This window comes from Carex rostrata, chromosome 34, assembly GCF_964058835.1.
Source record: "Carex rostrata chromosome 34, lpCarRost1.2, whole genome shotgun sequence".
Taxonomy (NCBI): domain Eukaryota; kingdom Viridiplantae; phylum Streptophyta; class Magnoliopsida; order Poales; family Cyperaceae; genus Carex; species Carex rostrata.
The window spans coordinates 442,590-464,550 of record NC_135951.1 but is presented as its reverse complement, the minus strand read 5'-3'; the positions used below and the strand labels follow the sequence as shown (position 1 = coordinate 464,550).

Here is a 21,961-nt window from a genome sequence, read left to right as displayed (position 1 = left end):
CCATAAAACCCATTAAAAGTAAAAAAATAAAGGAAAAAAACAAATAAAAAAATAACTACAAAATATGCAATTTGTAAGAAAATGTGTAAAATCTCTTGACTAAGTTGCAATCACACTACTTGATTGCCTTTGTATTGAAGCAGAAATGACGATGAAATTCTCCCCCAATGCAACATTTTTCCTTGAGAAAACTTGGCTCCTTTGGAGCTGTCAGAGGCCTTGTAGATCTGCAATTAAAAATATGAATTTAAAGTACTTAAAAACTAATAATCTAAAAAGCTGTATGAAGGTAGGACAAATCCAGAAAATAAGGGGTGGGCAAAATTTTCAGATAAGGCATATTTGTATAATAATTTTAAGCGCAAAAATTTTCTATAAATATTTCAAAAAAATTTGACAAAAGAATCATATTGTGAAACTTTTTTTTGCCTAATCTGCAAAAAAAAAAAAGGAAATAAGGACAAATTGATCAATTAGTTAATTTGGGGTTGGATTAAGTTGAATAATGAAATATTACCTCTGAGGGTAAAATGGTCTGTCAAAAATAGGCATGAGTTGGGCCTTTGGGACCATCTCCTTTCTCATAACTTTTATCTCTTCTTCTTCTATAACCTATAATATAATATGTCATGCATATATGCAACCAATTTTTATTAAGATCGATATATAGTATTGAAATTATTTTATTAATATTTTTTTTGGTGCTTATATATATCAACTTCAAACTGCAGGTGTTGCAACAGATGAAATTTTATGTTTGTATACTTCTTGTTATTTTCAGTGACATGCCACATGACTGGGTTGAGCCTGCTTTTGCCACAGCAAATCTAGACTCTCTATTGGAGTTTCCCTGTTTTCTTTTCTATATGTCACTTAGAACAAATATGAACCGATCACCTATGATAAAGACATATATAAATCAAACATACCTGAAGATTTGAATAGAAAGTTCATATAAATATTTGATTAATTAATAAGGCTTTTAGTATATATATATACAAGTGCTTTGATGAGTACCTTCATGATCTTCTCCTCAAATCTCTTAATTATCCCCAAGGAATTTAGTTTGCTTGACATCTAAAAATTAAACCATATATATACATTGCACAGTTAAAAAATTGGAATTAAAGGACATCAAATGGATTAGTCAAATTAATATTTCTTTGTGATAGTAGATATATATTGTCTCACCATGTAATCGAAACTGGCGCGCCGTAGAGCTCTTTCTTCGCTATGAAGCCGAAAGATCTTCTCTGCCTTTATCGTTTTCTCCTTAGGTGTTGACTTGGGTGAATACTAGAATTAATCATTTGAAAATTAAGTTTAAAGATAAAAAAGAAAAAAAAAACTATTATGCCTTAAATGAACATAAAATAGAAGAAATAGTTCCAGATTATTAGATGAGAACCTTGTATTTTTCATCTTTTGATGGTGATCCTAGTGCCACATACACATATTCTCTAGGCTCTTTCTCAGGTGATCCTTGTATCATTTTTGTGAATGTTTGTTTTTTTGGCGAATACTAGAATTAATGTCATTTGAAAATTGAGTTAAAATGGACAAAAAGAAATATATTATGTCTTAAATGAAGATAAAATAGAAGAAATAGTTCCAATTGTTAGATGAACCTTGTATTTTTCATCTTTTGGTGTTGATTCTAGTGCCGCATACACATGTTCTCTAGGCTCTTTCTCAGGCGATCCTTGTACTCTTTTTGTGAATGTTTGCTTTTTTTGTGAATACTAGAATTAATGTCATTTGAAAATTAAGTTAAAATGGACAAAAAGAAATATAGTATGTCTTAAATGAACATAAAATAGAAGAAATAGTTCCAGATTATTAGATAAACCTTGTATCTTTCATCTTTTAATGGTGATCCTAGCGCCGCATACGCATGTTGTGTAGACTCTTTCTCAGATGGTCCTTGTGCCCTTTTTGTTAATGTTTGCTCTTTTTGTGAATACTATAATTAATGTCATTTGAAATTTAAGTTAAAACGGACAAAAGAAATATTATGCCTTAAATGAACATAAAATAATATCAAATGAACCTTGTATTTTTCATATTTTGGTGCTGATCCTTGCGCCGCATTCACATGTCCTCTAGGCTCTTTTGGTGGTGATAATTGTACTCTTTTTGTGAATGTTTGCTCTTTTCTTATTCCATATTTCTGCCAATTACCAAACCAATTCCGAAATTAGTTAAAACAACCATATTTAAAATATATTTGATATATTTATATAGGAAGTAAACCATTTACTTGCTAGTTCATAAAAAAGTAAATACTTGTAGTGATATGGTATATATCAAGCTAGTATATATTATCAGAGTTAGTACGGTCGACATCTTTTCTTTTCTTTTCTTTTTGTTAATATATATATATATATTTTTAATAACAATCAGTTAGTATTATATCCATATCTTGTTCATGAGCACCTTTTAAGTAAATAGTGATGATTTTATCTGTAAAGCATGTAATTATTATATACCTTATCTGGGTAGAAAGGGACATGCATTTAAAGTTACCAGAAAGTTGTTATCATTAGCTTAAACATTCCAATTATTGGCAACTTAGAAAACATGTACAGTATCATGGAACTAACTTAACAGGGAAGTTAAAGCTAGCAATTAAGTATATTTAAATATTGATTTATTAATTAATTAATCTATATTACTTGATTGGTATTGATCACTCTAAAGGGCAAAGATTGAGTGTTCCTCAACGAGCACTTCGTAACCGGGTTCTGACCTTGCTTGCTTGGGTTCTGCAATCATATATCAAAAATTAAATCAATATATATAACTGCATTAGGTTATTAGGATAAGTAACAACATATAATTAATGGTCTAAATGAAATGATACTTGTATCTTCTTGGAAGTGCATATGTTAACTAAGTAATATATTTACCTTATCATATCATTAATTATTAAGAGTGTATATATACTCTGCATTATAAAAGGCTTCTACTCTGTGAATCATCACTTTACCTAGTTATTGTTATATAAAATAGTCAAACTCATTTCTAAGAAATGCAAAAAGAAAGTACACATGCATATCATGTGCTACATATTTATATTACTATGCAACTCACTAGACTAGTCCATGCAATAGCTAGATATATATATAGTACTATCAAAGAACATTTAGTCTATTGCAATTTCAAAGTTTGTTTTATTCAGCACAAAAGAGTTCAAATGTCTTTTTAAAGCAAGTAAAGAAGCATGTGCAACATAAAGTTGCATGGTATTAATTCTAACCTTTGGTGAGTGTAGCAACTTGGTTGTTTCCTCCACCATTTTGATTAATTTCTCAAGTTGTGATGAATGAATTCCTCTCTCTTATTACAACCTCAATTTATAGCTGCCTACTCCAAGTAGACTACACTAGTGTGGCTTTCATGTCTTATTGCCCTTTCACCAGCCATTACAAGAGTGCAATCCTTTTAGCTAGACCTAGTTTACCACTTCATTACATAGCAAATATATTGGTCCATATTAATTTACAAGTGCTTAATTAACATTTTTCACATAATTTCATACATAAAACTTTTAGTTTAATTAAGTCTGACCTTCTAATTGGACTAATTAGTTCCTCTCATTATACTCGTATCAATAATATGATCAAACATATAGTTACCAATTGTTTTTCCTTTTTTTCTGAAATAAAATAAAAATCAAGCCCCATACTCAACTTTAAATATCCACAAAAAAGTTTCTTATATGAATTGAACATGCGGTTTTCCCATAAACATTGATCTTTGTTTCTTTTTGTGTTGAAAAATTCAGAATCTCTAGAAAGGTTCTCAGCTTGCATTGTCATTCATTGCAGTAAAAAGAAATACACTAATCAAGCATTAATGAAATTAATTATTTCAAACTGTTTTCATTACCCCAATATAATTAGGCTAGTCAAGTGGTGCATGAAACGAGCCTACCTAGCTAACTAATAAGAATTGTCATGGCTCTAATCCATTTGAAGCAACATAATATTTTTTGTCTCAGTTCTGTGTTTAGTGTTCAAGTAGTGTTACCAAACATCAATTGTTACACACTAACAAACTAAAAATAAAAAACATTATGGGTTCAGACAGATTTTTGTGCATGCATGGCTTCAAATTTCATGTATTGTACCCTGGTTTTGAGGGATACCTCGCAACGGGAGCTATCGCTCGATAACGCTGTCACTTATCATAGTTGGTTATGGTAGGAAATAAGTCTTTGTATTATATCATGTCACATAATATGAACATATATAATTAATTCATTGCATGACCAAATTAAGCTACCTCCTTGATATTGACTACTCTAACAAACATAACACTAGCATGCTAACAGAAATATTGCACTGTTGATAATGGGATTTTGGTTCTTTTTGTTTCTTTTATATCTACATATATAACTTTTCCATATGCATGAGTTACTAAAGAAATTAGAATTGTTGTAATTAAATGAAAAAAAAATAAGTACTCCACTTTTGCTATATTCTCTTTTGTGTTAGTACAACTAATTGTTAATAATCCTTACAATAACATAGAAATGGTAATTTAGTGCCTGTAATGCTTGAAAATCAGGTAATATTACACTTGAGTGCTCATAGGCCAAACTTCTATGAAAGAGGATAAATTTTGTAACTGTATGTATAAATTCTCTTCAAATTGCTAAATGCTTGAAATTTGCAAACAAAAACTAACTTTTGATATCCTTGATGTTGTCTAATTAATTACTCCGAATAAGTAAAAATGCTTAATATAATTCCATCTAGGGGTTAGCTAATAAAATTTTGGTTTTTACACTTATGCCATATAGCCAAGTGGTGTTATATAGGCTGAAATGGCATTGATATCATACTTGTTAGACTCAAGATAAATACAATAATCAAGCATAAACGAAGTTACTTAATTAGTTCAAACTGTATTCATTACCCCCAATGTAAGCTATATGGCCAAGTCGTACATGAAACAAGCCTAGCTACCTAAATAATATATAAGAATTGTCATGTTTCCTTCATATGCTCTAATACATTTGAAGCAACCTAAGTACATTTTTGTCTCGACGCTGTGTGTTTAGTGTTTAAGTATGTACTAGCTGTTACCAAACATCAATTGTTACACACTAACAAACTCATCAAAAGGAGTTCTGTGTTCAGACAGATTTCCTGTGCATGCATGGCTCTTAAAATTGCATGTTTTGCACCCTGGTTTAGAGGGATACCTCACAACGGGAGCGATCGATAACGCGGTCACTTTTCATAGTTGGTTATGGTGTGAAATAAGTCTTTGTATTATATCATGTCACATAATATGAACATATATAATTAATTCATTGCATGACCTAATTAAGCTACCCCTTTGATATTGACCACTCCAACAAACATAACACTGGCACTCTAACAGAATTATTGCACTGTTGATTATGGGATTTTGGTTCTTTTTGTTTCTATTACATCTATTTAGAGAACTTAATTTGCATATGCATGAGTTAATTAATAAATTAGAATGAAAACATACAAATTATGGGACTTTACACTTTGCAATCTTGTGTTTGGTATTACTACAACTAATTGTTAATAATCCTTACAATGAAAATCAGGTAATTTTGTACTTGAATGCTCATATATAGTCCACCAAACTTCTATGAAAGACGACAAATTGCTAACTGTATGTATAAATTCTATTCTATTTGCTATATGCTATATGCTTGAAATTTGCAAACAAAAACTAAAATTTTATATTAATTTGATATATTCGAGTTTTTTTTTTCTACTTACTCCTAAAAAGATATCATGCATAAAATAATTCCATTAAGGGGTTAACTATTAATTTTTTTGACTTTGCACTTAAGCTACCCTTGAACTACTTGACCACTCCAATTGACTATTGCCTAAACACTTCCATGTGAACAAAAAACTAAAATGCATATGCATTGGTGACATCATTTATATGTACCTATTATGTACTGCATGCAGAAATGAAATGCTAGAAAAATGAAAATTACTCACATATATATTAGCATAGAAAAAAAATATCATATATATTAATTATCTTAATATGATTTGTTCAATAAAAGAAGAATCTTGATGGCTCAATAATTGGTGTGTTATTGGACAATTTTTAAGTAATCAAAGCTCTACAAAATTAGAAGTATATATCAAGAAAACACACTTCTGTTTATTTATTCTATTAGATTATCGTCTATCAAAAATGATTATCACTTAAACTTGTCAGAATGAATACCTTCTATTTAAAAGGTTCCATGTTCGAAACTAATAGCAAATAGGACTAATGAAAATGAGTGTTTGAGCCATTACTTCACTAAAAAAAAAAATTTGGTGCAAAAAAAATGTGCTTGAAATATAAATATGTGCATTTATATATTGGAGCTAAGAAATCAATACAGAGGATTGGATGCTTGTGTTTGAATTTGTGGACCCAACAAATATTTAAAATTTCATGCATATAACTAATTAAGTTATACTATTTCAAATGTTTATAAAATTATTGAAATTAAAATAATTCTCCGAATACTCAATGCAATAGTATATAATTATTCTACAAAAATAATATATTACGAAATAATTTAACATGCCCAATAAAATTATTATCTATTAATTTGTAAAAAAAAACGTAATATAATCCCGCATTATTTCGATCCGCATATTTTTGTCCACCTCTTTGCTGTTTGCAGATGCCCTGAAACTCCTTCAAGAAAAAATATAGCAGCTCGTAATCCACTGATTAGTTAAATTTTGGATCAAATTTTTAATTAAATTAGTTAAAATTGCATGGCGGTCATAAATCAAAGTTGGTCCTACTTAAGAGCTGAGTTTCATAAAAAAGCATCTTGATTTATACATCCATTAGATTTGCATGATAACAAATTAATTGAGTCTATAAGCTACCTCTTGATTTTGACCTCTCCAACTACCTTAACACTGCCATGGCAGCAACAGACTTAACATATTTTATTTAGTGGGGGTCACACATTGTCGGAGGCCAACATATCATTTTTTTTTGTTAAAATAACAAAACCCAAATTGAGATTTAATTAGGATGATATATATAACAACATAGAATTTGTGTGGAATCTACCATTTATGTCTTTGGTCAGAACCTTCAAAAAGAAATTATATGAAATATATTCGTTTACAAGCATTTGGTAAGTTAATTCTTAAGCAAGGTATTATATATAGCTAGGTATTTTAGTTAATTCTAAAGAGTTATACTATTTTATTTCTTTATAAAAATATTGAAATTTAAAAAAATCTCAGAATACTCAATGCAATACTATATAATTATTCTAAAAATTCAATTATATTACAAAATAGTTTAACGCGCACAACAAAATTAGTATCTATTAATTTGTAAAAAAAAAAAAAAGTAATATAATCCCACATTATCTCGATCCGAATATTTGTGTGCGCCTATTTGTTTATTGGAGATGCCCTGGATCTTCTTTTAGAAGCTCATCAACCACAAATTAGTTAAAATTTGGACCATATTAATTGTCTAATTAAATTATCCGTGTTTTCAAATGCGGCTGCATAGACTTATGTAGTCTGCGGTCGTGCTCAAAATGTCATGCAGTTACATATATGCATATTTAAATATGCCGCCACATATGTGGTTATGTGGACGCATAATACTACATGCGGACACCTAGGAGTTGATTAGGATATTTTTTAGAGGTACCACATTCTGTGCACCCAAAATTGTATCCAGAACATCAAAAATTCAAATAAATTCACCCCTTTTGAGTTTTTGGGGTTACTTTATATCAAAATTTATGATTTTTTTATGAAGACTTTTATCATGAATTTCATTTCATGAAAATCACTGTTCATTATTAGTGACTTTCAAAAAATTGAGATTTTAGGGTATTATTCTCACTCAATTTTCAACGAATTAATTATATGATAAATTCCTTAGATGTACATATATATTCCTGAATTATTCAGGGTTCAATAACAACTCATTTTAAAATCCACATATATAAGCCCGCACTAAAATCTCTATGCATGACCAAAACCGCATTTTAATACATTAATATTAATTATTAGGAGACAACTGAGGGGGAAATTACATGACGGTCATAAATCAAAGTTGGTTGTACTTAAGACCTGAGTGTCATAAAGAAGCATCTTGATTTACACATCCATTAGCATTTTTTTCTTTGCATGATAACAAATTAAGCTACCTCTTGATTTTGACCTCTCTAACTACCTTAACACTGCCATGGCAGCAGCCAACTTCATATATTTTATTATATTTAGTGGGTCACATATTGTAGGAGGCCAACATGCATATTCTCTGCATGTTTCTTTTTGTTAAAATAATAAAACCCAATTTGAAATTTAGGATGATATATTTATATATAAAACAACATAAAATTTGTGGTGGAAGCTACCATTTCTGTATTTGGTCAGACCTTCAAAAAATAAATTAATATGGAATAGATTGGTTTACAAGCATTTGGTAAGTTAATTCTTAAGCAAGGTATTATATGTGGCCCACAACAGTAGAAATAAATTTGACCTTGATTTTTTTAGCATGATAAAATGATTGTAAACTAGCATCCTGTATATCTTCGAATTATAATTATTGGAGTTTAAATACACATTAATAACTATATATTTTAATTTTAAATCATAAAAAATATAACATGACATCAATTTCGTCATTATAACTAAATAATCTTCAATAATCTATAATTAAAATACTATCTTAAGATTATAAGCCTTAATTAGTAGCTTGGTTAAAATGATAACATAATATTTTTTAAATTAAACAAGTACAACTCTGTTTTTTTTCGCAAATTTACAGAAGTTCACATTTTCGTACACAAAAATACAACAAAATAGGATAACGCCCCTATATATGAACCAGTTAGAAGCTTATTCTTAATTTATTATCGTGTTATAATTACTTTTTTTATCTTTGTTTCTGTAAGAACTGAATTTTCGAAATGCAATAGTAACTGACAGGTTTTCCTGCTTTCTCAAAACAAAGGGGGGAGTTAAATGTATTCTCTCAAAAGTTTCAATATTACGTATTCCCCCCTCCAAAATACGTAATATTAAAACTTTTCAGGGGGGAACATGATATTCCTCTTTAAAATTAAGGATGTAGAAAACCTAAATTTTTTTTATTATTTCTGATACTTAAGATATACACACACATACACACACAGTAGATAGGTGTTCTTAAGTTCACCAAACCCCTTGGTGAACTCAAATCTAAAACCCATCGGATCGTCTTCAAACGATGAATCCAAACCGTTGAAATCCGCCTACCTTATGAGTGATTCGTCTATATTTGAAATTTTTAAAGTTTCGAATTAATTTAGTATAAAGTCAAGCGGTCAAAATTAGAAGGTTAATAAATTAATTTTAATGCATTCATTTTTTGATTTTTTTTTTTTTTTTGACCACTTGACTCTATGCAAAATTAGTTTCAAAATTTAATTTTTTTGCAAATAGACACATCACTCGTAAGGTAGACGGATTTCAACGGTTCAAATTCATCATTTGAAGCTGGTCCGATGAGTTTAAGACTTGAGTTCACAAAGGACTTGGTGAACTTAAGAACACCCTAGGTCTACTCACATATATATATGAATATTTAATGCATCCCTGTAACTAATTAGTTCATCATTATTACGTACTTATCTTAGATATATAGATACACTAACACATGATTCATTTTAGGGGCAATTTGCGGCCACAAGAAAATTTATAATGTTAACATATTAACAACTGAACTAAAGACATGACAAATTAATCTCAGTCCCTGTTCCAAACTTTTGCAAAATAAAGCATCCTACACGATTTATGATGGCATTACCTTTATAAGCTAATAGAATAAATAAACAGAAGTATTTTCTTGATATATAATTTTAATTTTGTACAGCATTGATTCCAAGATTCTCCTTTAATTGGGCTAATCAAATTAACATGTATATATAAGTTAATATGATTTTTTTTCTGTGTTGATATATAGGTGTGTGGTTTACTTTTTCTTGCATTTAATCTTTGCATGCACATAATATATAGGTCCATATATAAATGATGTCACCAATGCATATGTATTTAGTTTTGTTAACATGGCAGTGTTCAGTCAGTTGGAGTGGTCAAGTAGTTCAAGGGTAACTTAAGTGCAAAGTCAAATTGAACCATTATCACTTATTAGGAGTAATTAGACAAACCTCAAGTATATCAAAAGTTTGTTCTTGTTTGCAAATTTCAAACATATAGCAAACTGAAGAGAACTTATACATACAGTTGATTAGAAAATTCGTCCTCTTTCATTGAAGTTAGGTGAAAAGGTATCTTCAAGCATTAATTACAGGCACTAAATTACCATTTCTATGTTATTAATGAAAGGATTATTAACTATTAGTTGAACTAATACCAAAGAGAAGATTGCAAAAGTAGAACATGTTTTGCATTTAATCTAAACAATTCTAATTTCTATGTTTGCATTATAATTTGTTAATTAACTCATGCATATATGCAAAGTTGATCTGTAATAAGATATAAAAGAAACAAAATGAATCAAATAATCAACAGTGCTATAATTCTGTTAGAGTGCCAGTGTTATGTTTGTTGGAGTGGTCAATTTCAAGGGGGTAGCTTAATTTGGTCATGCATTGAATTAATTATATATGTTCATATTATGTGACATCATGATATAATACAAAGACTTATTTCACACCATAACCAACTATGATAAGTGACCGCATTATCGATCGCTCCCCTTGTGAGGTATCCCTCTAAACCAGGGTGCAAAACATGCAATTTTAAGAGCCATGCATGCACAGGAAATCTCTGTCTGAACCCAGAATGCCTTTCGATGAGTTTGTTACTATGTAACTATTGATGTTTGGTAACAGAGTACGTACTTGAACAGTACTAAACACAGCTTCAAGACAAAAATGTTAGGTTGCTTCAAATTGATAAGAGCATATGAAGGAAACATAACAATTCTTATTATTTAGGTAGTATGCTCGTTTCATGCACCACTTGGCCATATAGCTTACATTGGTGTAATGAAAACAGTTTGAACTAATTAATTTCGTTTATGCTTGATTAATTATGTATTTGTTTTGAGTGCAATTAATTTTGTTGATGTTTGATTAGTGTATTCTTTTGACTTCAATTATTTTTGTTGATAGTGGTCAGTCAGTTGGAGTAGTCAAGTAGTTCAAGGGTAGCTTAAGTGCAAAGTAAAAAAAAAATTAATAGCTAAATCCTTAATGGAATTATTGTAAGCATTATCACTTATTGGAAGTAATTCATTAATTATACAAACTTCAAGGATATCAAAAGTTAGTTTTTTATTGCAAATTTTTAAACATTTAGCAAATTGAAGAGAATTTATACATACAGTTAGAAAATTTGTCCTCGTTCATAGAATTTTGGCCTTTGAACACAGATCAAGTGCAAAATTACCTAATTCAAGCATTACATTCACTAAATTACCATTTATGTATTATTTTAAGGATTATTAACTATTAGTTGTACTAATTCCAAAGAGGACTGCAAAAGTAGAACATATTTTTGCATTTAATTGTAACAATTTAATTTTCTATATGTTTGCATTCTAGCTAAAAAATTTCTTAATTAAGTCATGCATATGCAAAGTTCTGTAAGTACACATATAAAAGAAACAAAAAGAACCAAAATCCCATAATAAACAGTGCAATATTTCTGTTAGCATGCTAGTGTTATGTTTGTTGGAGTAGTCAATATCAAGGGGATAGCTTAATTTGGTCATGCAATGAATTAATTATGTTAATGTGACATGATATAATACAAAGACTTATTTCCTACCATAACAACCTATGATAAGTGACCGCATTATCGATCGTTCCTGTTGCGTGGTATCCCCCTAAACCAGGGTGCAAGACATGCAAATTCAAATCCATGCATGCACAGAAATCTCTATCTGAACCCAAAATGCTTTTAGAGTTTGTTAGTGTGTAACAATTGATGTTTGGTAACACTACTAGAACACTAAACTCAGCGCCAAGACAAAAAATATTAGGTTGCTTCAAATGGATTAGAGAATATGAAGGAAACATGATAATTCTTATTATTAGTTAGGTAGGCTCGTTTAATTCATGCATCACTTGGTTGACTTGCACTGGGGTAATGAAAACATATACTTTGCACAAATGTTAGAACCTCTATAGAGATTCTTAATTTATCATCAACGAAAAGAAACAAAGATTAATGTTTAGCCCCAGTTCAAATCATATCAGAAAATTTTTGTGGATATTTAAAGTTGAGCGTTTGATTTTAATTTTATTTAAAAAAAAAAACGTTAACTATATGCATGTTTAATCATATTGAAGTATGAAATTATATGAAAATATTAAGCACTTATAAAATATGAACCTATTAATATATGTTGGCTATGAAATGAAGTGGTAAACTAGGTCTAGCTAAAAGGATTACACACTTGTAATGGCTGGTGAAAGGGCAAGAAAACATGAAAGCCACGTGCATTAAGTGTAGTCTACTTGGAGTAGGCAGCTATAAATTGGGGTTGTAGTAAGAGAGAGTCATTCATTCATCTCAACTTGACAACTTAATCAAAATGGTGGAGGAAACAACCAAGTTGCTACACTCACCAAAGGTTAGAATTATTATCATGCAACTTTATGTTGCACATGCTTCTTCACTTTCTTTAAAAAGCCATTTGAGTTCTTTTGTGCTGAATAAAACAAACTTTGAATTGCAAATAGACTAAATGTACTTTGATAGTACTATATATCTAGCTATAGTGGATGAACTAGCTAGTTTAGTGAGTTGCATAGTAATATATATATGTAGCATGCATGCATGTGTACTTTCTTTTTGCATTTCGTAGTAATGAGTTTGTCTATTTTTTATTATAATAACTAGGTAAAGTGATGATGCATATAATAGAAGCCTTTTATAATGCAGAATATATATGCATTTCCAAGAAGATAAAAGTATAATTTGTTCATTTGACCATTAATTATTTGTAGTTACTAATCCTAATAAACTAATGCAGTTATATATTGATTTAATATTTTATATACGATTGCAGAGCCCAAGTAAGCAAGGTCCGAACCCGGTTACGAAACGCTCGATGAGGAACACTCAATCTTTGCCCTTTAGAGTGACCAATACTAATCAAGTAATATAGCAGATTAATTAATTAATAATTCAATATTTAAATATACTTAATTGCTAGCTTTAACTTTCCCTGTTAAGTTAGTTCTGTGATACTGTTTCTAAGTTGCCAATAATTGGAATGTTTAAGCTAATGATAACAACTTTCTGGTAACTTTAAATGTCCCTTTTACCCAGATAAGGTATATAATGATTGCATGCTTTACAGATAAAATCATCACTATTTACTTAAAAGGTGCTCATGAACAAGATATGGATATAATACTAACTGATTGTTATTAAAAAAAAACAATATTAACAAAAAGAAAAGAAAAGAAAAGATGTCTACTGTACTAACTCTGATAATATATATACTAGCTAGATATATACCATATCACTACAAGTATTTACTTTTTTTAGAATTAGCAAGTAAATGGCTTACTTCCTATATTAATATATCAAAGATTTCAATATTGTTTTTATAATGTATATGAAGTTTTAACTGATTTAGGAATTGGTTTGGCTGACGAAACAGGGACCAAGAAAAGAGCAAACATTCACAAAAAGAGTACAATTATCACCACCAAAAGAGCTTAGAGAAAATGCATATGTGGCGCAAGAATCACCACCAAAAGATGAAAAATATAAGGTTCAGCTAATAATCTGGAACGTTTTGTTCTATTTTATGTTCATTTAAGGCATAATATTTCATTTTCTAATTTTTAACTTATTTTTCAAATGTCATTAATTCTAGTATTCACAAAAAGAACAAACAATTACAAAAATGGTACAAGGATCACCTGAGAAAGAGCCTAGAGAACATGTGTATGTGACGCTAAGATCACCAACAAAAGATAAAAAATACAAGGTTCATCTCATAATCTGAAACTAATTCTTCTATTGTATGTTCATTTAAAGCATAGTATTATTTTTCTCCATTTTAACTTACTTTTTAAATGACATTATTTCTAGTATTCACAAAAAGAGCAAACATTCACAAAAAAAGTACAAGGGTCGCCTGAGAAAAAGCCTAGAGAACATGTGTATGCAGCGCTAGGATCACCTACAAAAGATGAAAAATACAAGGTTGATCTAATAATATGGAACTATTTCTTTTATTTTATGTTCATTTTAAAGCATAGTATTCTTTTTCTTCATTTTAACTTAATTTTCAAATGACATTAATTCTAGTATTCACAAAAAGAGCAAACATTCACAAAAAGAGTACAAGGATCACCTGAGAAAGAACCTAGAGAATATGTGTATGCAGTGCTAGGATCACCAACAAAAGATGAAAAATGCAAGGTTCTCATCTAAAATCTGGAACTATTTCTTCTATTTTATGTTCATTTAAGACATAATATTTTTTTATCTTTTTTAACTTATTTTTCAAATTACTATAATTCTAGTATTCACAAAGAGAACAAACTTTCAAAAAAAGAGTACAAGGATCGCCTGAGAAAGAGCTTAGAGAACATGTGTATGCAATGCTAGGATCATCACCAAAAGATGAAAAATACAAGGTTCATCTAATAATTTGTAACTATTGCTTGTATATTGTGTTCATTTAGGCATACTATTATTTTTTCTCCTTTTTTTAACTTAATTTTTAAATAATGACATTAATTCTAGCATTCACAACAAGAGCAAACATTCACAAAAAGAGTACAAGGATCATCTGAGATAGAGCCTAGAGAATTTGCGTATGCGGTGCTAGGATCACCACCAAAAGATGAAAAATACAAGGTTCTCATCTAATAATCTGGAACTATTTCTTCTATTTTATGTTAATTTAAGGCATAATAGTTTTTTTTTATCTTTTTAACTTAATTTTCAAATGATTAATTTTAGTATTCACCAAAGCCAACACCTAAGGAGAAAACGATAAAGGAAGAGAAGATCTTTCGGCTTCACAGCGAAGAAAGAGCTCTACGGCGCGCCAGTTTCGATTACATGGTGAGACAATATATATCTACTATCACAAAGAAATATTAATTTGACTAATCCATTTGATGTCCTTTAATTCCAATTTTTTAACTGTGCAATGTATATATATGGTTTAATTTTTAGATGTCAAGCAAACTAAACTCCTTGGGGATAATTAAGAGATTTGAGGAGAAGATCATGAAGGTACTTATCAAATTTAAAGCACTTCTCAAAATTAAAGGCATTGTTATTTTATCAAATTTCAATTCAAAGTCTGCTTTAATCTGCAGGTATGTTTGATTTTTGTTTTTTTCATAGATTTTGTTATATTTTGTTCACATATGTACTGAGACACTGAGTGACAAAGACAAAAAGAAAAGGAAAATTCCAACAGAGAGACTAGATTCGCTGTGGCGAAAACAGGCTCAATCCAATCATGTGGCATGTCACTGACAATTAAAGGAAAAAAAAGTTGTACAAATTAAAAATAACTTTTATTCTTAATTTCCAGGATTATATCTGACCCTTGCAACACCACCAGTGTGAAATTGATATATAATCACCAAAAATAATATTAATCTTAAAAGAATTTCAATCCTATATATATATCTTAATAAAACTTGGTTGCATATATCCATTGCATCTTTTATTATAGGTTATAGAAGAAGAAGAGATAAAAGTTATGAGAAAGGAGATGGTCCCAAAAGCCCAACTCATGCCTATTTTTGACAGGCCATTTTACCCTCAGAGGTAAAATATTTAATTATTCAAAGTAAATCCAACCCAAATTACCTAATTAATAACTTTTTCCTTACTTTCTTTTTGTAAATTCATATAATTACAGATCTGCAAGGCCTCTGACAGTTCCAAAGGTGCCAAGTTTTCTCAAGGAAAAATGTTGCATTGGAGGAGAATTTCATCGTCATTTCTGCTTCAATACAAAGGCAATCAAATAGTATGATTGCAACTTGCTCAAGAGATTTTACACATTTTCTTACAAATTGCCTATTTTGTAGTTCTTTTTTTCTTTCCTTTATATTTTTTTTCTTTTTGATGGGTTTTATGGTAGATATGTCCTGCCTTTTATAAGTTTGGTTGTATGTTACATAGAGAATTGGCTTTAGGCATTCATCTTTTGTAACACTTTTTGAGATGTGAGAGTGGCTAACCATAAATAAAATATTCATACATGATGGCAACATGTTTCACATTTGCAATTTTTGTTTAACAATAAACAAAACTAGAAAGTGGACCAAACTTTTACCAAGAAATCTAAATTATCCCCATATCTGTTCACATGGATATAATATTATGAGGAAGGTATAACTATATATAGAGAGAGAGAGATGAGCTATGGTGAGTTGTGAAGTAAAGCAACTATTTTACTTTACACTCATGCTTTGCGATTTTATAGTTGAAAACGTCGATCCAAACCGCTCAACATGATCTCCATATTGAAATGTGCTTGGAGACCAAATTTTACATTTTTTGGAATTTTTTTACTATTTATTAAGCCACTTTGAAAATCGCCGATCCGGTGGTCCAGAAATTTTTATTTTTTACTGTTCATCCGGATTTTAATCCGATTTTCAAAGTGGCTTAATAAATAGTAAAAAAATTTCAAAAAATGTAAAATTTAGTTTCCAAGCATATTTTATTATGGAGATCATGTTGAGCGGTTCGGATCGACGTTTTGAACTTTGAAAATGAAGATATTGCGTGGAGGATAAACGTGTTTTACTTAGCAACTCACCGTAGCTCATCTCTCTCTCTCTCTCTATATATATATATATATATAGAGAGAGAGAGAGAGAGATAGGCTAATAAACAATCGATTGTTCCTAGCCTCCCGTGCAACCAAGTCGTTTTCTGACTTTTAAAGTCCAAATGATCGATCCAAACCATTAGATGTGATCTCCATATTAAAATGTGCTAGGAAGACCAAATTTTATATTTTTTGGAATTTTTTCACTATTTATTAAGCCACTTTGAAAATCGCTAATCCAACGGTGACTTAACCAAACAGTAAAATCAGAAGCTACCTTTGGATCAATGATTTTCAAAGTGGCTTAATAAATAGTAAAAAAATTCCAAAAAATGTAAAATTTGGTCTCCTAGCACATTTTAATATGGAGATTACATCTAATGGTTTGGATCGATCATTTGGACTTTAAAAATCAAAAAACGACTTTTTTTTTTGAAAAATTGGCAGCAGCTGCCAATTGAACAATCGATTGTTTATTAGCCTATCTCTATCTCTCTCTCTCTATATAGAAGAAGAAAGTAGTCTTTTTATATAGTTTGGATGAAAAATATACAAACTTTTTGAAAGGTAAAATGAACTTTTTTCCTTTACCTAAGGATGTGATTTGTGAAACTATGTATGTGGATTTGGCACACTTAATTGTTGCCTTTTGCTAATAAAAGCAAGGACATGATTACCTATTTATAGAGGACTTGACGGAGCGAAAGGATCCGATATATCCGTTCTAGACTGTTCAATCTGCATCTAGATTCGTGCATCCAGTTTAGCAAATTATAATTTAATCATACACACGAATCTTGACACATCCTGAGGGACTTGACATAACGTACACAGATTATAACATGCTCTGATCCTCTGTTTTGTATCCATCAAACATAAAGAAATTAGGGAATAATGAAATAAATTGAGTAAGATTGTAAGAAAATATACTAGTTCATTATGTAAATATACACCAAATGGAACCAATACAACTATACATTATTATTTGGAACAGAAGAAGGAATTAATGAAATAGATTAAACACTGGAATACATTTTCTAAAATAAATTAATAGTTGTTCACAAACAAAGATGCAATTATGCAAACCTATATTTAGAAAGATAAGATAAGGTTCTTTGGGGCCTAATATAGCCCATTTAAGCTCTTTTGGGCCAGATATAACCAGACAAAAAAGATTTTAATTGTACCATAAAGCTAATATTAAATTGGGAGGAACTTGTGTTGCTTCTCTAGGAGATAATTTTACATTATAGCTATCTGTCAAATGAATAGAGAACTTTATACTGTTATGAAAAAAATCATACACACAAATAAGAAACTTCAACATTAAACAGGTAAAAGGAAGCACCTATATAATTAGTATAATTGAAAATTTTTACAACTTCTGTACAAAGTATAGAAAAGATTGATCTCTGTTTTCTTCTATTTTTCAATTTAATCAGGGTGCAGTTTGCGAAACTAGACGAACTTCATACAAATCATTCTCGCCTTTTCCTACAATAATCAATTCAAACACAGTTATTTATTCACTGCAAGAATTTCAATCACTAAATTTTGCAGCACATATCCGAATTTAGTAATACTTTACTCTTTTGAGTGAGGCTACGGTATTATGAATAGCACATATTCGTCTGTACTATGGATCAATATCTCAATTTTCAAAGTTCAAATAATCAATATGAACTGTTTAACATGATCTCCGTATGTGACTATACTTGTAGATCAAATTTTATATTTTTTTAAGAACCTTTTTAGAAAGGTAGAAAAATCATTTGATCTAAAGATTCTAGACCATTCAAAGATAGTGATTTTCTACTTATCTAAACAAAACAGTAAAAAAATTCAAAAAAATGTCAAATTTAGTTTGCATGTACATTTTCATGTGCAAATCATGTTGAACGATTTAGATTGACTATTTAGATTTTGAAAACGAAAATATTGATCCATAGTACGGACCAATCTGCGCTATGCAAAATACCATAGCCTCACTTTTGCTCTTTTAGGTTTTGGTCCTTTAGATAACAAAAAAATAAAAATAATTGGATTAAAATATGCTAAATTTTTGGAATAAGGATTAAGGAATAAGAAAACTAACGAATTTCTGCATTGATCCCTGGTCCAAAGAAAGACGTGAACTTTGGCTGAAAAGGAAAAATAACCGTCACACTAATTTAAAATCAACCACATTTTACCATGATACATGTAATTATGTAACCAAGATAAAATTTAGTATCATCACCTTATCCTATGGACAGTTTATGTAGTTTTTTACCGAGATGTAATATCACTGAAATTGAAATAATTCTACTAAAATACAAAATTCAGGTTTTCTTTCTTGTCTCTTTTTACTTTTGTCATCAATTGCTACAAATTTCATCAGAGAAGTGTAACAAGTGGAGTTAAAACTCACCTGTCTCTTTTCAAAATCAGATAGTTGCAATGCTTTTGCTTCAAAAACAAGCACCAGAGCATATTTTCCCTCTTCTGTAACCTAAACAAAAATATTGAAACAAAAAAAATTACAAAAATGCCATTTTTGATAGGAACTTGGTGTTTAAAATGGTGATATTATTATAAAATTAGTTTGTGCTCTTATCAATAATTGAATAATAATTTCACTATTACAGAAAATAGCTCAAACTTACTTCTTCACGAATCATTTGTAACTTAGGTGCACTGCGTCTTGGAATGCCTCCTCCCTAAATAATTTTGAATTAAACATTAAAACAAATTGAATTAGGATTTGTCAAATTAAACATTAAACCTATGATTTTCTACAATTCTTGAATTCAACAAAAGAACTTTCTCACCTGGAACACTTTATGTATGATTTATGGGACTTTTGCAATTAACCCTGATAATTAACTGTATTTGCAAATAACACCCAACATTTCTAATACTCCCCATTAAAAAATGAGGTATTTGTCAACCAAGAATAAATTACTTAACCAACCATAACTTTTCTATATTCACTCAACAAAATCTACAGATCACAAATTCTGTAATTCTGAGACCAGCAATCAATTTCATTTTGCACAATTTCAGTTCAGTTAATGGTTAAAATATACAGAGAAATATTTGTTTTATTTTTTCAACATGAAACATTCGATTTGATTTACAAGTGAAAAGGTTAGGGGTAAAGATATTGACAGAGCTAGTATGGCTTTGTGCAGCGCACAATCAATAAAGACAAAATGAATAAATATATAATTGATGCGCTGGATGGAGCCAAATCAGCTCTGTCATATCTTTACCGAAAAGTTAGAATCAAATGTTCCAAAGAGCCCTACTAACTATAGATTAATTTATCAGATAACAGGAAAGATGTAAGTTACATAGTGAAATTAATAAGGTATATAATACGTACCAGACCATATTGAAAGATTCGTTTAAGAGCTTCATCCAAATGTTGCTCGTCACCATATCTGTACCGAATGACATCACTCCTTACCTAAAAATTTATACAATGTAAAATTATTAAGTTCTATTTTAAGTTTTTAACCTACTTTAGTTTATTCAAAATATAAAGAAGGCAAAGCATTTGTACCTGCTTAAGGATATCTGTAGCACATTTTTCTCTCAAGGCTTCAGCATCAGAGAAGGTTATACAAGGTACTGGTTTCAATTCAGCATACTGATTTGAAAATGAAAAGTGAAGAAGAATCAATAAAAAAAATCAATATTTTCGTAAAAAATGTACTTGCAGACTAGATTTTATATTCTTTTACTATTTTTAGATAGGTAGAAAATCATTATTTTTGAAAAAATGTAAAATCTAGTATGCAAGTACATTTTCACATAGGGATCATGTTGAACAGTTCAAATTGACCTCAAATAAGTTTAAATCAACATCTAGTTCCACTAAAGGCTAAATTTCAGCCAAGCTTATAAAAGACCGCATTTGTTCTCCAAATTTTGTTTAAAATAAACAAATGTGTAAAGAGATAAAATTGAACCTTGAGTGCCATGCCGATAATGGTAAGAGGGAATCCATAAGTTAGCATTATAGCCGACCACTCTGAACCGGGAAGTATATTGAAATATGCTCCAAATCCATATCTATCATACACATGCACCAACAAAAAAATGCAGATATACCCCTTTAAAATCTAGAAATGTAAATGACACAGCTTCGAATCTCCTAGTTGGTCCTAAAATGCGAGTTTATGTAATTTATATAAAAAAATATATAATACTAACTGATTCACTTACGAGAGAAGTGTGCCTCCAACTCCTAAACCAATCACACCAAACGATACCTACAGTATCAAAAATCAAAAACCCATTAAATATATGACAAGGGAGTATCTAAATTTGCAAATTTATCAAATATATATATATATTAGAGGTTGATTTCGGCCGAAACGCCATAGGGCCAAATTTCAAATTTTCATATGCAAAACATCATCTAAGTAGCTCAGTAAATTGGTTATATATTGAACTTGTAGAATACTAATTTTTTGTGATTTTTTTAATTTGTTTACTATTTTTTATGATTTATGAAATATAGCAAAATGGCCTAAAAATAAAAGAACATAGTGTGTGTGTGTGTCTGAATTTTCTACCTATATACAAAAATAGTAAAGAAATTCTAAAAAAATGTAAAATTCAGTCTGGTAATATCGTAATTTCCAACTACTTCAGGGGTAATATCGTAAAAATAAGAAACAGAATCTCACTTTAGCAAGAGAGAACTCCTCGTCTGGTACTATGCTCTTATCGCCAGCTGTTGAAACGGAGGCGGGAGTCGACGACTCAGCGGCGCACGTGACAATCATGTGCCTCGCGTGACGGGCACGTGCGCCACTAGGCAGCGACACGGTGGTGAAACTGCGCCGTACGGGCAGCACAGACATGGCTGCTGACGTGTAAGAACAGGAAGCCATGCTTTTTGCTGTTTGTGTTTTGTGTGTTTTTTATTGGTTTGTATTCGTTAGTCTCAGAAGAGAGACGAACGAGATAATCACTTACAGTTCTCTCCGTTTAATATGAACTGGAGAGTTTTTTTTTGGAAAGAAGAGAAGAAACTAATTGGGTTTTGTACAAATTGTATTGGACCAACTTTATGCAAAGTCTAACTTAAAACCGTCCGATCGGAATCAAGATTCGTGTAAAGGATTTTAAACTTAAT

At 30.0% G+C, this 21,961-nt stretch overlaps 3 protein-coding genes across 5 annotated transcripts; 1 reads left to right on the top strand and 2 right to left on the bottom strand.

The window, feature by feature from the left end:
* Positions 1-3,418, bottom strand: LOC144549030 (uncharacterized). 3 transcript variants are annotated; one of them, XM_078297789.1, is made up of 10 exons: positions 3,260-3,418; positions 2,676-2,765; positions 2,051-2,170; positions 1,850-1,963; positions 1,629-1,742; positions 1,409-1,522; positions 1,192-1,296; positions 1,018-1,077; positions 518-612; positions 1-227 (listed from the first exon to the last, which is right to left on the bottom strand). In XM_078297789.1, exons 1-10 carry the CDS (start codon positions 3,296-3,298, stop codon positions 116-118), a joined length of 963 nt encoding a protein of 320 aa, XP_078153915.1. In that variant the 5' UTR covers positions 3,299-3,418; the 3' UTR covers positions 1-115. The 3 variants fall into 3 exon arrangements, with proteins under 3 accessions (XP_078153915.1, XP_078153916.1, XP_078153917.1); XM_078297790.1 differs by lacking the exon at positions 1,409-1,522 and having other exon boundaries at positions 3,260-3,328; XM_078297791.1 differs by lacking the exon at positions 1,850-1,963 and having other exon boundaries at positions 3,260-3,328.
* Positions 3,419-13,674: 10,256 nt separating this feature from the next.
* LOC144549056 (uncharacterized) lies at positions 13,675-16,279 on the top strand. Its single transcript, XM_078297816.1, has 10 exons — positions 13,675-13,788; positions 13,894-14,007; positions 14,112-14,225; positions 14,331-14,444; positions 14,549-14,662; positions 14,772-14,885; positions 14,991-15,095; positions 15,210-15,269; positions 15,721-15,815; positions 15,910-16,279. Exons 2-10 carry the CDS (start codon positions 13,924-13,926, stop codon positions 16,019-16,021), a joined length of 912 nt encoding a protein of 303 aa, XP_078153942.1. The 5' UTR covers positions 13,675-13,788; positions 13,894-13,923; the 3' UTR covers positions 16,022-16,279.
* A 1,809-nt stretch (positions 16,280-18,088) lies between these two features.
* Positions 18,089-21,801, bottom strand: APE1 (acclimation of photosynthesis to environment). The gene is made up of 9 exons (XM_078297521.1): positions 21,510-21,801; positions 21,043-21,089; positions 20,787-20,889; positions 20,378-20,464; positions 20,198-20,281; positions 19,476-19,529; positions 19,241-19,321; positions 18,926-18,971; positions 18,089-18,324 (listed from the first exon to the last, which is right to left on the bottom strand). Exons 1-9 carry the CDS (start codon positions 21,714-21,716, stop codon positions 18,269-18,271), a joined length of 765 nt encoding a protein of 254 aa, XP_078153647.1. The 5' UTR covers positions 21,717-21,801; the 3' UTR covers positions 18,089-18,268.
* Positions 21,802-21,961: the final 160 nt, after the last annotated feature.

Bases quoted from the DNA above. Each gene is read 5' to 3' on its own strand.
- LOC144549056 (XM_078297816.1), top strand. From the start codon at position 13,924: ATGGTACAAGGATCACCTGAGAAAGAGCCTAGAGAACATGTGTATGTG. The intron at 14,886-14,990 runs GTTCTCATCTAA...GATTAATTTTAG, and splicing joins CAAAAGATGAAAAATACAAG to TATTCACCAAAGCCAACACC. The intron at 15,270-15,720 runs GTACTTATCAAA...CTTTTATTATAG, and splicing joins TTGAGGAGAAGATCATGAAG to GTTATAGAAGAAGAAGAGAT.
- LOC144549030 (XM_078297789.1), bottom strand. From the start codon at position 3,298: ATGGTGGAGGAAACAACCAAGTTGCTACACTCACCAAAG. The intron at 1,523-1,628 runs GTTCATCTAACA...CATTAATTCTAG, and splicing joins CAAAAGATGAAAAATACAAG to TATTCGCCAAAAAAACAAAC. The intron at 613-1,017 runs GTACTCATCAAA...ATTATATTATAG, and splicing joins TTGAGGAGAAGATCATGAAG to GTTATAGAAGAAGAAGAGAT.
- APE1 (XM_078297521.1), bottom strand. From the start codon at position 21,716: ATGGCTTCCTGTTCTTACACGTCAGCAGCCATGTCTGTGCTGCCCGTA. The intron at 20,465-20,786 runs GTTCAATTTTAT...TTTTCAAATCAG, and splicing joins TTATCGGCATGGCACTCAAG to TATGCTGAATTGAAACCAGT. The intron at 18,972-19,240 runs GTGAGTTTTAAC...TTTCCTTTTCAG, and splicing joins CTGATTTTGAAAAGAGACAG to CCAAAGTTCACGTCTTTCTT.